Source organism: Entelurus aequoreus, linkage group LG02 (assembly GCF_033978785.1).
Source record: "Entelurus aequoreus isolate RoL-2023_Sb linkage group LG02, RoL_Eaeq_v1.1, whole genome shotgun sequence".
Lineage (NCBI taxonomy): Eukaryota > Metazoa > Chordata > Actinopteri > Syngnathiformes > Syngnathidae > Entelurus > Entelurus aequoreus.
The window spans coordinates 697,501-715,659 of NC_084732.1; the positions used below are offsets into that span (position 1 = coordinate 697,501).

An 18,159-nucleotide genomic window follows, 5' to 3' on the forward strand; every position below is an offset into this window, starting at 1 on the left:
GGAATCAAATTTAAATCTTATTTCAAAGTCTTTTGAATTTCTTTTTAAAAAATTTGTTCCGGAAAATCTACAAAAAATAATGATTTGTCTTTGTTAGAAATATAGCTTGGTCCAATTTGTTATATATTCTAACAAAGTGTAGATTGGATTTTAAACTATTTAAAACATGTCATCAAAATTCTAAAATTAATCTTAATCAGGTAAAATGACTAATGATGTTCCATAAATTATTTTTTTTATTTTTTCAAAAAGATTCGAATTAGCTAGTTTTTCTCTTCTTTTTTTCGGTTGAATTTTGAATTTTAAAGAGTCGAAATTGAAAATAAACTATGTTTCAAAATTTAATTGTCATTTTTTTTCGTGTTTTCTCCTCTTTTAAACCGTTCAATTAAGTGTAAATGTCATTCATTATTAATAATAACATAGAGTTAAAGGTAAATTGAGCAAATTGGCTATTTCTGGCAATTTATTTAAGTGTGTATCAAACTGGCAGCCCTTCGCATTAATCAGTACCCAAGAAGTAGCTCTTGCTTTCAAAAAGGTTGGTGACCCCTGATCTACACTCTGGAGTGATGGAAACATTGACCGCTCCGCACTACAGTTTGGGACCAAGAGTCTCCTGAGACGCTGCTGTTTAGCATGTAAACTGCTACTGTACTGAATGGCAAAGCGCTCCAACGATAAATAGAACTCATTGCTGTCAAAGAGACTGAACTTCTTTTGTGTTTTTAAAAAAGTTTTGACATTTCAAACTTTTATGTGAATGGCCTCTTTCAAAAGGTCCTCCGATTATGCAAAAGTGACTTTCTTATAGAATTTCAGAGCCTGTTTATGTCTTTTTTATGACGTCATGAAGGACAAAAACCTCATGACACCACCTCGAGACGGACCTGTGTGGTCAGAGAACGGCGTAGACCACGGGTGTCAAACTCGTTTTTAGCTCAGGGGCCACATTATGGAGAATCTACTGGTGAAATCATGGCATAATTACTTAAAAATAAAGATAACTTCTCCTGCTGGCCCCACTATGGACTGGACTCTCACTATTATGTTAGATCCACTATGGACTGGACTCTCACTATTATGTTAGATCCACTATGGACTGGACTCTCACTATTATGTTAGATCCACTATGGACGGGACTCTCACTATTATGTTAGATCCACTATGGACTGGACTCTCACTATTATGTTAGATCCACTATGGACTGGACTCTCACTATTATGTTAGATCCACTATGGACGGGACTCTCACTATTATGTTAGATCCACTATGGACTGGACTCTCACACTATTATGTTAGATCCACTATGGACTGGACTCTCACTATTATGTTAGATCCACTATGGACTGGACTCTCACTATTATGTTAGATCCACTATGGACGGGACTCTCACTATTATGTTAGATCCACTATGGACTGGACTCTCACACTATTATGTTAGATCCACTATGGACTGGACTCTCACACTATTATGTTAGATCCACTATGGACTGGACTCTCACACTATTATGTTAGATCCACTATGGACTGGACTCTCACTATTATGTTAGATCCACTATGGACGGGACTCTCACTATTATGTTAGATCCACTATGGACTGGACATTCACAATATTATGTTAGATCCACTATGGACTGGACTCTCACACTATTATGTTAGATCCACTATGGACTGGACTCTCACACTATTATGTTAGATCCACTATGGACTGGACTCCCACTATTATGTTAGATCCACTATGGACTGGACTCTCACACTATTATGTTAGATCCACTATGGACTGGACTCCCACTATTATGTTGGATCCACTATGGACTGGACTCTCACACTATTATGTTAGATCCACTATGGACTGGACTCCCACTATTATGTTAGATCCACTATGGACTGGACTCCCACTATTATGTTAGATCCACTATGGACTGGACTCCCACTATTATGTTAGATCCACTATGGACTGGACTCCCACTATTATGTTAGATCCACTATAGACTGGACTCTCACTATTATGTTAGATCCACTATAGACTGGACTCTCACTATTATGTTAGATCCACTATGGACTGGACTCTCACACTATTTGTTAGATCCACTATGGACTGGACTCTCACACTATTATGTTAGATCCACTATGGACTAGACTCTCACACTATTATGTTAGATCCACTAAGGACTGGACTCTCACACTATTATGTTAGATCCACTATGGACTGGACTCTCACACTATTATGTTAGATCCACTATGGACTGGACTCCCACTATTATGTTAGATCCACTATGGACTGGACTCCCACTATTATGTTAGATCCACTATGGACTGGACTCCCACTATTATGTTAGATCCACTATGGACTGGACTCCCACTATTATGTTAGATCCACTATAGACTGGACTCTCACTATTATGTTAGATCCACTATGGACTGGACTCTCACACTATTATGTTAGATCCACTATGGACTGGACTCCCACTATTATGTTAGATCCACTATGGACTGGACTCCCACTATTATGTTAGATCCACTATGGACTGGACTCCCACTATTATGTTAGATCCACTATGGACTGGACTCCCACTATTATGTTAGATCCACTATAGACTGGACTCTCACTATTATGTTAGATCCACTATGGACTGGACTCTCACACTATTATGTTAGATCCACTATGGACTGGACTCTCACACTATTACGTTAGATCCACTATGGACTAGACTCTCACACTATTATGTTAGATCCACTAAGGACTGGACTCTCACACTATTATGTTAGATCCACTATGGACTGGACTCTCACACTATTATGTTAGATCCACTATGGACTGGACTCCCACTATTATGTTAGATCCACTATGGACTGGACTCCCACTATTATGTTAGATCCACTATGGACTGGACTCTCACACTATTATGTTAGATCCACTATGGACTGGACTCTCACTATTATGTTAGATCCACTATGGACTGGACTCTCACACTATTATGTTAGATCCACTATGGACTGGACTCCCACTATTATGTTAGATCCACTATGGACTGGACTCCCACTATTATGTTAGATCCACTATGGACTGGACTCCCACTATTATGTTAGATCCACTATGGACTGGACTCCCACTATTATGTTAGATCCACTATAGACTGGACTCTCACTATTATGTTAGATCCACTATGGACTGGACTCTCACACTATTATGTTAGATCCACTATGGACTGGACTCTCACACTATTACGTTAGATCCACTATGGACTAGACTCTCACACTATTATGTTAGATCCACTAAGGACTGGACTCTCACACTATTATGTTAGATCCACTATGGACTGGACTCTCACACTATTATGTTAGATCCACTATGGACTGGACTCTCACACTATTATGTTAGATCCACTAAGGACTGGACTCTCACACTATTATGCGAGATCCACTCGACGTCCATTGCACCGGTCGCCAGGGTGGGCAGGGTTGGGGGGGCGGGGTTTGGGTAGGGGGTAGCGGGGGGGTGTATATTGTCGCGTCTCGGAAGAGTTAGTGCTGCAAGGGGTTCTGGGTATTTGTTCTGTTGTGTTTATGTTGTGTTACGGTGCGGATGTTCTCCCGAAATGTGTTTGTCATTCTTGTTTGGTGTGGGTTCACAGTGTGGCGCATATTTGTAACAGTGTTAAAGTTGTTTTATACGGTCACCCTCAGTGTGACCTGTATGGCTGTTGACCAAGTATGCCTTGCATTCACTTGTGTGTGTGTGAAAAGCCGTATATATTATGTGATTAAAGGCAGTGCCTTTAAGGTTTATTGGCGCTCTGTACTTCTCCCTACGTCCGTGTACACAGCGGCGTTTTAAAAAGTCATACATTTTACTTTTTGAAACCGATACCGATAATTTCCGATATTACATTTTCAAGCATTTATCGGCCGATACTATCGGCAGTCTGATATTAACGGACATCTCTATTATGAAGGTTGAAAAGTTACTTAGTGCTGCTTTAATGCTTTTTAATGTCATTTACGGCCTTCATTCTCGCAGATTCCATTCAAAGTCATGTTTTTTTATTGACCTGCGGAAACTCTGTGACGGTGTTTGAAAAAAACAACGATTGAACGGAGGAAGTGGCGAGACAAAGCAGCCTGAGGCGTACAAGCCAGACACTTTCAGCTGCATGCTTTGTACAAGTGGAACATCCCAGGGCCAAACAGACAATGAGCCAAGGTCCACCAACTCAGAGAACATGGTACAGATAAGAGTACGGATGGAAAGGTGCCACCGGATGAGCTTCATGGCGACTCTTACCTGAGTTCTGAGCGTTGAGGGGCTGGTGGAAGGACGCCTCTGTGTCTCGATGGATCTGCGGAGAAACAGGAAGACACTGAATCAGCCTCAGCAACATGTGACCCCCGGCTAAGACAAAAAGTAGCGGCGGTTAGGAAGTGGCGCTCGCTACGCACGGCCGGACTCTCTGGTTGACGCCGGCCTTGAGACTAGTTAGTAATTCCATCGCGTCCCCATTGGGCCGACGCTTTGGACGGGTTCTCGCACTCACATTCAGTGTCAGACTGCGAGCTGAGGCGCTCTGCATACACACACACACACGCTTCTGCTTCCTGCGTGGTGAAGACGTGCATAGAACAGCTGTGTGTGTGTGTGTGTGTGTACGTGTGTGTGTGTAACAGAGCTGGTTTTAGCAACAGTCGTCGTCATAAGCGCTTCTCTTAAAAAAAATCCCCCACCCCCTGAACTGGAGCCCCCTTTGCGGTGTCGAGATTTGGCTGAAAACGCACCCGCACGCACAAAACTGGGCCGAAAAAGTTGCGTACCACGTTTTCCACGCAAAAGTGTGTAAAACACAATAGAACTCTTTGTGTGATAGTGTGATGTTAAGTTAAAGTACCAATGATTGTCACACACACACACACTAGGTGTGGTGAGATTATCCTCTGCATTTGACCCATCACCCCTGATCACCCCCTGGGAGGTGAGGGGAGCAGTGAGCAGCAGCAGTGGCCGCGCCCGGGAATCATTTTGGGTGATTTAACCCCCAAATCCAATGCTGTGTGCCAAGCAGGGAGGTACAGTATTTATAGTCTTGGGTATGACTCGGCCGGGTTTTGAACTCACGACCTACCGATCTCTAACCACTAGGCCACTGAGCAGTTGTTGAGCTATATTACATACAGATAGTAAGCAAATATAAATTAAATACACAGAGGACAGAGGAATTTAAATTAGCTTAAATACACCTAGTGAGGCATAATGATGCAATAGTACATACAACTAGCCTAAATAGCATGTTTAGCATTGATTAGCTTGCAGTCATGCACTGACCAAATATGCTTGATAAGCACTCCAGCAAGTCAATAACATCAACAAAGCTCACCTTTGTGCATTCACGCACAGCATAAAACGTTTGGTGGACAAAATGAGACAAAGAAGGAGTGGCATAAAACATGTCTTTCTGTGGCATCGTTGAAGAAAGTCATACGTGTAAACAAACTACGGTGAGTTCAAGGACCTGCCAAAGTGAGTAGGACAAAACGGCGCTCGCCAAATACCCTCATCATGTTTAATATTAACAGTGGGGTTTCTAACAATTATAGTGGTGTGTGTCATGTTGCCCTCCTACAGAAACCATATTCCAACCATCCCTTTCGGGGTCGCGGGGGGTGCTGGAGCCTATCTCAGCTGCATTCGGGCGGAAGGCGGCGTACACCCCGGACAAGTCGCCACCTCATCACAGGGCCAACACGGATAGACAGACAACATTCACACTCACATTCAAACCATATTAAAACAAAAAAATATATTTGTTCCCCTCATCTTTTTCTATTTTGATACATTTTTGAAAAAGCTCCAGGGAGCCACTAGGGCGGCGCTAAAGAGAAATTGCAGACCCTTGCCTTGGAAATTGAGTGTGATTTTTTTTTGTCATTGCTCAAACAATAAAACTGACCTATTTAAGGCTCATTTTGGGGGGGGAAATGTTGCATAGTTTGTGTTTTCGCCATAAAAACAGGGTTTCTTTCAACAAAAACAGCATAAAACATAAAACAATGAAAATGACGTAAATCCCATAGGGGAGATGGAAGGATGGGCAGCGCCTGAGAGCTGCGGCCCGCCGCCATGGCCCCCCCACTCCCTCCCCTCTGTTGCTAGATATCTTGAGATGTACGTGGTAATATGTATATGTGCTTTGCTATGGAGGTTTTTTCCCACTCCAGACTGTCTAGATTGTATTTTTTTACTCATCCTTCCCCAAAGCTGACCTTTTTCCCATCTTTTACGGGGCGCCTTGTGGCGACCCATCAGCGTTTGTGTTCTGTAACCCTGTACACTGTTTGTTTGTCTAATCTTGAACGGGTTTGTGCTGGAAACAAAGTTCCGTTGTACTTGTGCAATGATCCTATCCTAAAATCTTATATGAACAGGTAGATCTGAAGTTGATTTTCAGATGTAAAAATCTGACTTTTTTTTCTACATTTTTATGACTTCTGGGTCCCTGGGACTAAACTTGAGGGGAGTCCTAAAGGTTAAAAAAAATCTGCATGTTGTAATGGTTTTGAAAATGAAATATATCAAAATGGCCCCCGCATACTTTTGATGTTTCAGTGTGCGGCCCTGAGTGGAAGAAGTTTGGACACCCCTGACTTGGAAATGAAACCTGGTTCAAGTTGACTTGGTACAGCAGGACAGTGTTTTTCAACCACTGTGCCGCAGCACACTAGTGTGCCGTGAGACACAGTCTGGTGTGCCGTGGGAGATGATCTAATTTCACCTATTTGGGTTAAAAATATTTTTTGCAAACCAGTAATTATAGTCTGCAAATGATGTGTTGTTGTTGAGTGTCGGTGCTGTCTCGAGATCGGCAGAGTAACCATGTAATACTCTTCCATATCAGTAGGTGGCAGCCGGTAGCTAATTGCTTTGTAGATGTCGGAAACAGCGGGAGGCAGTGTGCAGGTAAAAAGGTGTTTAATGCTTAAACCAAAAATAAACAAAAGGTGAGTGCCCCTAAGAAAAGGCATTGAAGCTTAGGGAAGGCTATGCAGAACGAAACTAAAACTGAACTGGCTACAAAATAAACTAAAACAGAATGCTGGACGACAGCAAAGACTTACTGTGGAGCAAAGACGGCGTCCACAATGTACATCCGAACATGACATGACAATCAACAATGTCCCCACAAAGAAGGATAAAAACAACTGAAATATTCTTGATAGCTAAAACAAAGTAGATGCGGGAAATATCGCTCAAAGGAAGACATGAAACTGCTACAGGAAAACACCAAAAAAAGAGAAAAATCCACCAAAATAGGAGCGCAAGACAAGAACTAAAACACTACACACAGGAAAACAGCAAAAAAGTCCAAATAAGTCACGGCGTGATGTGACAGGTGGTGACAGTACACCTACTTTGAGACAAGAGCTATAGTGATGCATGCTTGGTTATGCTTTAAAGCATACTTGCCAACCCTCCCGTTTTTAGCGGGAGAATCCCGGTATTCAGCGCCTCTCCCGACAACCTCCCGGCAGAGATTTTCTCCCGACAAACTCCCGGTATTCAGCCGGAGCTGGAGGCCACGCCCCCTCCAGCTCAATGCGGACCTGAGTGGGGACAGCCGTTCTCACGTCCGCTTTCCCACAATATAAATAGCTTGCCTGCCCGATGACGTCATAACATCTACGGCTTTTAGAGAGGAGAGTGCACAACAAGGTTCTTGGTTTCTTATGTGGGTTTATTTTTAGGCAGTTACATTAACGTCCTCCCAGCGCGGTAACAACACACAACAACAGCAGTCACGTTTAGTCTACCGTAAAGCAGTTCGTCTGCCGTAAACAGCAATGTTGTGACACTCTTAAACAGGACAATACTGCCATCTACTGGATAGCCTGCAGAACACTGAAATTCAAGTATGTCTTTTATTTATATGTATAATAATTTTTTTTAATTTTTTTTTTAATATATATATATATAGCTAGAATTCACTGAAAGTCAAGTATTTCATACATATATACATATGTATATATATATATATATATATATATATATATATATATATATATATATATATATATATATATATATATATATATATATATATATATATATATATATATATATATTAGAGATGTCCGATAATATCGGCCTGCCGATATTATCGGCCGATATATGCGTTAAAATGTAATATCGGAAATGATCGGTATCGGTTTTTTTATTATTGGTATCGTTTTTTTTTTGTTTGTTTTTTATTAAATCAACATAAAAAACACAAGATACACTTACAATTAGTGCACCAACCCAAAAAACCTCCCTCCCCCATTTACACTCATTCACACAAAAGGGTTGTTTCTTTCTGTTATCAATATTCTGGTTCTTACATTATATATCAATATATATCAATACAGTCTGCAAGGGATACAGTCCGTAAGCACACATGATTGTGCGTGCTGCTGGTCCACTAATAGTACTAACCTTTAACAGTTAATTTTACTAATTTTCATTCATTACTAGTTTCTATGTAACTGTTTTTATATTGTTGTACTTTCTTTTTAATTCAAGAAAATGTTTTTAATTTATTTATCTTATGTTACTAATTTTTTTTAAAAGTACCTTATCTTCACCATACCTGGTTGTCCAAATTAGGCATAATAATGTGTTAATTCCACAACTGCATATATCGGTTGATATCGGTATCGGTTGATATTTGGTATCGGTAATTAAAGAGTTGGACAATATCGGATATCGGCAAAAAGCCATTATCGGACATCCCTAATATATATATATGAAATACTTCATTTGGTGAATTCTAGCTGTAAATATACTCTCCTCTTAACCACGCCTTTGGCCATGCCCCAAACACGGCCCCCCGACCACTACGCCACCCCCCCCCCACCCACCCCCCACCTCCCGATATTGGAGGTCTCAAGGTTGGCAAGTATGCTTTAAAGTCATATCCAACAATTGCGACACCGACTTTTTACTGTCGACTAAGTTTCGTTTTTTTAATGATTTCTGCTGGTGGTGTGCCTCCGCATTTTTTCAACGCAAGAAATGCGCCTTGGCTCCAAAAAGGTTGAAAAACACTGCACTAGGAGACACTGCATCCTCGTGTAAAGGTTTCAAGACGACAGCTTAAGATTTTCGCATTTTTTAACTTGGAAAAGATGTCGAGAAGTGTTTTTGCGTCAGGATTTGACAATATTTCCCCGCCTTACCATCCTACTGCCCACACTGGAATGTCAGTGGCAATAATTAAAGCATTAGTATGTCAAAATAATCAAAGCAACAGCCTACAAGAACAATGTGAAAGTGTGCACCATACAACAAAACAAAAATGTCTGCAACAAGTACGTGTCATTTCCATGACAAAGTAGGTTTGTGGGTCATGTACAATGGACTATGGGGGCATTCACACTAGGCCAACCGCATCAAACTCTGGACCACTTCATGTTTTGCTAATGTGGGCATTTAAACCCAAGCTCAAGTCCCCTCCTTTTGGATTGGAATAATTGGGCCGGGTCACAGCACAATTTAGCAATTTTTAATTTTCGATAAAGTACTATCTATCTATCTATCTATCTACAGAGCCCAGTCATACAATGACTGTAATACAGGGGTGTCAAACTCCTTTTAAATGGGGGGGTCACATGGAGAAAAATCTACTCCCAAATGGGTACAATCACGGCATGATAACTTAAAAATAAAGAAAACTTCAGATTATTTTCTTTATTTAAAAAATAGAACAAACACATTCTGAAATTGTACAATCATAATGTTGTTGTTGTTTTTTACACTTACTAGTACTCTATCTTTATTTGTCGTTATTTATATTTCCCGAATAAATTACGTGATAATGCTCATCGGTCAACTCATTGGTGTTGATTTCCAATCCATCAAGATGAAAAAATGTAATCAAAATCAAATTACAGTAAGTTATTTATGTAGTTTGATCATTTTCCTACGGTTTTTATTTTGTATATATGTAGCATCATCTACAAAAATACAAATAATTGCTATTGCGGCATCCAGTGGACACATTTGGAACAGCTGTTTCTTTCATTTAAAAATTTCAGGTTATTTTTTATACTCAGCAAACTCATCCCGCAGGCCGGGTAAAACTCGTTTGCGGGCCTGATCTGGCTCTCGGGCCTTACGTTTGACACCTCTGTTGTAATACCATCGGTTATGGGTGCATATATATATATATATATATATATATATATATATATATATATATATATATATATATATATATATATATATTAGGGCTGCAACTAACGATTAATTTGATAATCGATTAATCTGTTGATTATTACTTCGATTAATCGACTAATAATCGGATAAAAGAGACAAACTACATTTCTATCCTTTCCAGTATTTTATTGAAAAAAAAACAGCATACTGGCACCATACTTATTTGGATTATTGTTTCTCAGCTGTTTGTACATGTTGCAGTTTATAAATAAAGGTTTATTTTTAAAAAAAATAAAAAAATAAAAAATAAAAATTTTAAATAAATAAAAAATTGCCTCTGCGCATGCGCATAGCATAGATCCAACGAATCGATGACTAAATCGGCAACTATTTTTATAATCGATTTTTATAATCGATTTTAATCGATTAGTTGTTGCACCCCTAATACATATATATATATACATATACATATATATATATATATATATATATATATATATATACATATACATATATATATATATATATATATATATATATATATATATATATATATATATATATATATACATATATATATATATATATACATATACATATATATATATATATATATATGTATATATATATATATATATATATATATATATATATATATATATATATATATATGTATATATATATATGTATATATATATATATATATATATATATATATATATATATATATATATATGTATGTATATATATATATATATGTATTTACTTATTTTAAGGTATTTTTGGGTTAATTGAGGTTAGCTAACTTTACTTGTTTTGGAAAGTCTTGACAAGCCAAATTTTCTTTGTTCTATTGGCAGATAATTTTGCTTAATTCAAATAAAATACCCCTAATTTTTGTGTTTTTTTTTCTTGTTTTGTAAAGTCTTGACAAGCCGAATTTTCTTTGTTCTATTGGCAGATAATTTTGCTCAGTTCAAATAAAATACTCCTAATTTTTGTGTTTTTTTTCTTGTTTTGGAAAGTCTTGACAAGCCAAATTTTCTTTGTTCTATTGGCAGATAATTTTGCTTAGTTCAAATAATATACCCCTAATTTTTTTTTTTCTTCTTGTTTTGTAAAGTCTTGACAAGCCCAATTTTCTTTGTTCTATTGGCAGATAATTTTGCTTAGTTCAAATAAAATACCCCTAATTTTTGTGTTTTTTTTCTTGTTTTGGAAAGTCTTGACAAGCCCAATTTTCTTTGTTCTATTGGCAGATAATTTTGCTTAGTTCAAATAAAATACCCCTAATTTTTGTGGTTTTTTTCTTGTTTTGGAAAGTCTTGACAAGCCGAATTTTCTTTGTTCTATTGGCAGATAATTATGTTTAGTTCAAATAAAATACCCCTAATTTTTGTGGTTTTTTCCCTTGTTTTGAAAAAGTCTTGACAAGCCGAATTTTCTTGTTCTATTGGCAGATAATTTTGCTTAGTTCAAATAAAATGCTCATAATTTTTGTGGGTTTTTTCTTGTTTTGGAAAGTCTTGACAAGCCAAATTTTCTTTGTTCTTTTGGCAGATAATTTTGCTTAGTGCAAATAAAATACTCATAATTTTTGTGATTTTTTTCTTGTTTTGGAAAGTCTTGACAAGCCAAATTTTCTTTTTTCTTTTGGCAGATAATTTTGTTTAGTTGAAATAAAATACCCCTAATTTTTGTGGGTTTTTTCTTGTTTTGGGAAGTTTGACAAGCCAAATTTTCTTGTTCTATTGGCAGATAATTTTGCTTAGTTCAAATAAAATACCCCTAATTTTTGTGTTTTTTTTCTTGTTTTGGAAAGTCTTGATAAGCCAAATTTTCTTTGTTCTATTGGCAGATAATTTTGCTCAGTTCAAATAAAATACCCCTAATTTTTGTGTTTTTTTCTTGTTTTGGAAAGTCTTGACAAGCCAAATTGTCTTTGTTCTTTTGGCAGATAATTTTGCTTAGTTAAAAAAAAAATACCCCTAATTTTTGTTTTTTTTTTCTTGTTTTGGAAAGTTTGACAAGCCACATTTTCTTTGTTCTATTCGCAGATAATTTTGCTTAGTTCAAATAAAATACTCCTAATTTTTTATTTTTTTTTCTTGTTTTGGAAAGTCTTGACAAGCCAAATTTTCTTTGTTCTATTGGCAGATAATTTTGCTTAGTTCAAATAAAATACCCCTAATTTTTGCGATTTTTTTTCTTGTTTTGGAAAGTTTTGACAAGCCAAATTTTCTTTGTTCTATTGGCAGATAATTTTGCTTAGTTCAAATAAAATACCCCTAATTTTTGTGTTTTTTTCTTGTTTTGGAAAGTTTTGACAAACCAAATTTTCTTGTTCTATTGGCAGATAATTTTGTTTAGTTCAAATAAAATACTCCTAATTTTTGTGTTTTTTTTCTTGTTTTGGAAAGTCTTGACAAGCCGAATTTTATTTGTTCTGTTAGCAGATAATTTGCTTAGTTCAAATAAAATACCCCTAATTTTTGTGGTTTTTTTCTTGTTTTGGAAAGTTTGACAAGCCACATTTTCTTTGTTCTATTCGCAGATAATTTTGCTTAGTTCAAATAAAATACTCCTAATTTTTGTGTTTTTTTTCTTGTTTTGGAAAGTCTTGACAAGCCAAATTTTCTTTGGCAGATAATTTGGCAGATAATTTTGCTTAGTTCAAATAAAATACCCCTAATTTTTGTGTTTTTTTCTTTTTTTGGAAAGTTTTGACAAACCAAATTTTCTTTGTTCTATTGGCAGATAATTTTGTTTAGTTCAAATAAAATACTCCTAATTTTTGTGTTTTTTTTCTTGTTTTGGAAAGTCTTGACAAGCCGAATTTTATTTGTTCTATTAGCAGATAATTTGCTTAGTTCAAATAAAATACCCCTAATTTTTGTGGTTTTTTTCTTGTTTTGGAAAGTTTGACAAGCCACATTTTCTTTGTTCTATTCGCAGATAATTTTGCTTAGTTCAAATAAAATACTCCTAATTTTTGTGTTTTTTTTCTTGTTTTGGAAAGTCTTGACAAGCCAAATTTTCTTTGGCAGATAATTTGGCAGATAATTTTGCTTAGTTCAAATAAAATACCCTAATTTTTGTGTTTTTTTCTTGTTTTGGAAAGTTTTGACAAACCAAATTTGCTTGTTCTATTGGCAGATAATTTTGTTTAGTTCAAATAAAATACTCCTAATTTTTGTGTTTTTTTCTTGTTTTGGAAAGTCTTGACAAGCCGAATTTTATTTGTTCTATTAGCAGATAATTTGCTTAGTTCAAATAAAATACCCCTAATTTTTGTGGTTTTTTTCTTGTTTTGGAAAGTTTGACAAGCCACATTTTCTTTGTTCTATTCGCAGATAATTTTGCTTAGTTCAAATAAAATACTCCTAATTTTTGTGTTTTTTTTCTTGTTTTGGAAAGTCTTGACAAGCCAAATTTTCTTTGGCAGATAATTTGGCAGATAATTTTGCTTAGTTCAAATAAAATACCCCTAATTTTTGTGTTTTTTTCTTGTTTTGGAAAGTTTTGACAAACCAAATTTTCTTGTTCTATTGGCAGATAATTTTGTTTAGTTCAAATAAAATACTCCTAATTTTTGTGTTTTTTTTCTTGTTTTGGAAAGTCTTGACAAGCCGAATTTTATTTGTTCTATTAGCAGATAATTTGCTTAGTTCAAATAAAATACCCCTAATTTTTGTGTTTTTTTTCTTGTTTTGGAAAGTTTGACAAGCCACATTTTCTTTGTTCTATTCGCAGATAATTTTGCTTAGTTCAAATAAAATACTCCTAATTTTTTTTTTTTTTTTCTTGTTTTGGAAAGTCTTGACAAGCCGAATTTTCTTTGTTCTATTGGCAGATAATTTTGCTTAGTTCAAATAAAATACCCCTAATTTTTGTATTTTTTTTTTTCTCTCGTTTTTGAACACTGACTTTTTCGGTCCGTGGTGCAAAAAAGGTTGGGGACCACTGATTCAAATAACGCGATTGCTCATCTCGCCAGTGATTAACAACAGCAGCCACCTTTCCACAATGGAAATCACCACGACGACTGTAAGAAAAAGACCCAAAAATGATCCACAAAGTCAGGGAGATTTGCAGAAATAGAGAAGAAAAGACATGATGTCACAATGAAACATCAATGGAAATATATGTATAAAGCCTTTAAAGGAGACCAGGAAGTCCCGGGTGTTGCCCCCCATGAGAAAGCAGGTTTGTGGGCCAGCTCTCAGCATGTAAAGTAGTGGCACCGTGCAAAAATGACAACTAGACAGTGCAGTCATTGATTAAGTGGAGACCAGAGACACAAAAGACCACGAGTGAGCCTCGCAGAATGACTTCCATGTGAGGTGTGGTTGTGTCTTTTTAAAAAAAAATTTTTTTTAAAGAGTCAAACCCTCAAAGACGCTAAAACCCAGGGACCCCCTGAGAGCCGACCACATGACCTTTGCGTATATTCACCTGGGAGGGGAACGTCCGGGCGGGTCCTCGCATGCCAGCCCAAACACTGAGATGTGTGCGTAAACATCCCACTCAGGCTCCTCCTCCCGCAGCTGTGTTCACATATCAAACACGCTGGCCGGGGACCATTAGGTGGCCACTGAGGTCTACGGCGCAGGTGTCAAACTCAAGGCCCAGGGGCCGTACATGAAGTCGGGAATTAATGTGTGTAAAAAAAAAAAAGTACCTTATCTTTTTTTTACCAAACTTTCATTTTTGACAGAAAAAATATACATGTACTGCATGAAAGTTCATATCCATCCATTTTCTACCGCTTATTCCCTTCGGGGTCAAGGGGGAGGCGCTGGAGCCTATCTCAGCTGCATTCGGGCGGAAGGCGGGGTACACCCTGGAAAAGTCGCCCCCGCCAACACAGATAGACAGACAACATTCACACTCACATTCACACACCAGGGCCACTTTAGTGTTGCCAATCAACTTATCCCCAGGTGCATGTCTTTGGAAGTGGATACCCTTTAAACTTTAACTCGCTACTTTTTTTCCCCTACGCTTTGAAACCCGCGGCTCATAAAGCTGTGCGGCGGATTTACGGATTTTTCTTCGCTTACTGCCATAATGCAAATAGTTTTCCAAAAAAACAAACAAAGACACTGAAACGGTATGTTATTGTTTGTGCTACGGCGCCATCTTTTGGACGAGTTTGGTCACTGCAGGTACTGCGCTTCTTTTTAAAGCTATTAACTGAAAGTACAAGAGTACAACTGCCGTTCCGTCTACCTGTATGGATTCTTCATTCGTCACTCCAAGCAACGTTTCTAAGTAGAGATGTCCGGTAATATCGGACTGCCGATATTATTGGCTGATAAATGCTTTAAAATGTAATATCGGAAATTATCGGTATCGGTTTCAAAAAGTAAAATGTATGACTTTTTAAAACGCCGCTGTGTACACGGACGTAGGGAGAAGTACAGAGCGCCAATAAACCTTAAAGGCACTGCCTTTGCGTGCCGGCCCGGTAACATAATATCTACGGATTTTCACACACACAAGTGAATGCAATGCATACTTGGTCAACAGCCATACAGGTCACACTGAGGGTGCCGCATAAACAACTTTAACAATGTTAAAAAATATGCGCCACACTGTGAACCCACACCAAACAAGAATGACAAACACATTTCGGGAGAACATGCGCACCGTAACACAACATAAACACAACAGAACAAATACCCAGAACCCCTTGCAGCACTAACTCTTCCGGGACGCTACAATATACACCCCCGCTACACCCTACCCCCACCTCAACCTCCTCATGCTCTCTCGGGGAGAGCATGTCCCAAATTCCAAGCTGCTGTTTTGAGGCATGTTAAAAAAAAGAATGCACTTTGTGACTTCAATAATAAATATGGCAGTGCCATGTTGGCATTTTTTTCCCATAACTTGAGTTGATTTATTTTGGAAAACCTTGTTACATTGTTTAATGCATCCATCACAACAAAATTAGGCATAATAATGTGTTAATTCCACGACTGTATGTATCGGTATCGGTTGATATCGGTATCGGTAATTAAGAGTTGGACAATATCGGAATATCAGCAAAACAGCCATTATCGGACATCTCTATTTGTAAGTATTACAATATAACTATACTTATTAAACCGTTCCATGTGTGACGTCCGTAGGAGGGTTTTCGTGCATATTTCTGCGTGCTATCGTAATCGTAACTAAGCGAGCGCCATTAGCGCCATTTACCATGAATTGATTAACGTGGACCGTGAAAAACTTATCGGGGTGTCACCATTTAGTGGTCAATTGTGCGGAATATGTACTGTACTGTGCAATCTACTAATACAAGTTTCAATGGAAATCAATCAAAGCTAATATGCTAACAGGTTTACGAGTGTCTGTTAGTATTATTAAATTACAATAGCATTTTGTTTGTATTTTCTCAGTTTCGTAAAATTCACCAAAACGTCACAGAGGAGTTATTGGGTGTGTTGAGCTGATTGGAGAGCTAGCTTCCGCAGCTAGTGGGTCCGTGACGATGACTTCTGTTTTGTCTGATCAGCCGTTTTACTGCTGTGTTACAGACACTGTTTGGAAACAATTAAGGTGTGTAAATAAACATTTATAAAATATTTCTGTGTAAATAACTCATTTCACAACTTATAGTCCGGTCCGGCTAATATTTGGGGGGAGAAAATCAATCAATGTTTATTGATATAGCCCTAAATCACAAGTGTCTCAAAGGGCTGCACAAGCCACAACGACATCCTCGGTTCAGAGCCCACAAAAGGGCAAGGAAAAACTCACAACCCAGTGGGATGTCAATGTGAATTACAAGTCCATAGTGGATCTAACATAATAGTGAGAGTCCAGTCCATAGTGGATCTAGCATAATATTGTGAGAGTCCAGTCCATAGTGGATCTAACATAATAGTGAGAATCCAGTCCATAGTGGATCTAACATAATAGTGAGAGTCCAGTCCATAGTGGATCTAACATAATAGTGAGAGTCCAGTCCATAGTGGATCTAGCATAATATTGTGAGAGTCCAGTCCATAGTGGATCTAACATAATAGTGAGAGAGTCCAGTCCATAGTGGATCTAACATAATAGTGAGAATCCAGTCCATAGTGGATCTAACATAATAGTGAGAGTCCAGTCCATAGTGGATCTAACATAATAGTGTGAGAGTCCAGTCCATAGTGGATCTAACATAATAATGAGAGTCCAGTCCATAGTGGATCAAACATAATAGTGAGAGTCCAGTCCATAGTGGATCTAGCATAATATTGTGAGAGTCCAGTCCATAGTGGATCTAACATAATAGTGAGAGTCCAGTCCATAGTGGATCTAACATAATAGTGAGAGTCCAGTCCATAGTGGATCTAGCATAATATTGTGAGAGTCCAGTCCATAGTGGATCTAACATAATAGTGAGAATCCAGTCCATAGTGGATCTAACATAATAGTGAGAGTCCAGTCCATAGTGGATCTAACATAATAGTGTGAGAGTCCAGTCCATAGTGGATCTAACATAATAATGAGAGTCCAGTCCATAGTGGATCAAACATAATAGTGAGAGTCCAGTCCATAGTGGATCTAGCATAATATTGTGAGAGTCCAGTCCATAGTGGATCTAACATAATAGTGAGAGTCCAGTCCATAGTGGATCTAACATAATAGTGAGAGTCCAGTCCATAGTGGATCTAGCATAATATTGTGAGAGTCCAGTCCATAGTGGATCTAACATAATAGTGAGAGTCCAGTCCATAGTGGATCTAACATAATAGTGAGAGTCCAGTCCATAGTGGATCTAGCATAATATTGTGAGAGTCTAGTCCATAGTGGATCTAACATAATAGTATGAGAGTCCAGTCCATAGTGGATCTAACATAATAGTGTGAGAGTCCAGTCCATAGTGGATCCAACATAATAGTGAGAGTCCAGTCCATAGTGGATCTAACATAATAGTGAGAGTCCAGTCCATAGTGGATCTAACATAATAGTGAGAA

The 18,159-nt window shown here is 37.6% G+C and overlaps 1 protein-coding gene across 4 annotated transcripts in view; it reads right to left on the minus strand.

Annotated features, from left to right (window-relative positions):
* The window catches only part of LOC133665454 (A-kinase anchor protein 13-like), a 364,315-nt gene that overhangs the window by 149,696 nt on the left and 196,460 nt on the right, over positions 1 to 18,159 (minus strand). For all 4 annotated transcript variants that reach the window (XM_062070780.1, XM_062070772.1, XM_062070757.1 and 1 more), the window contains exon 10: positions 4,289 to 4,343. In XM_062070780.1, coding sequence (XP_061926764.1) covers positions 4,289 to 4,343 — 55 coding nt within the window. The remainder of the gene's footprint in view (positions 1 to 4,288; positions 4,344 to 18,159) is intronic.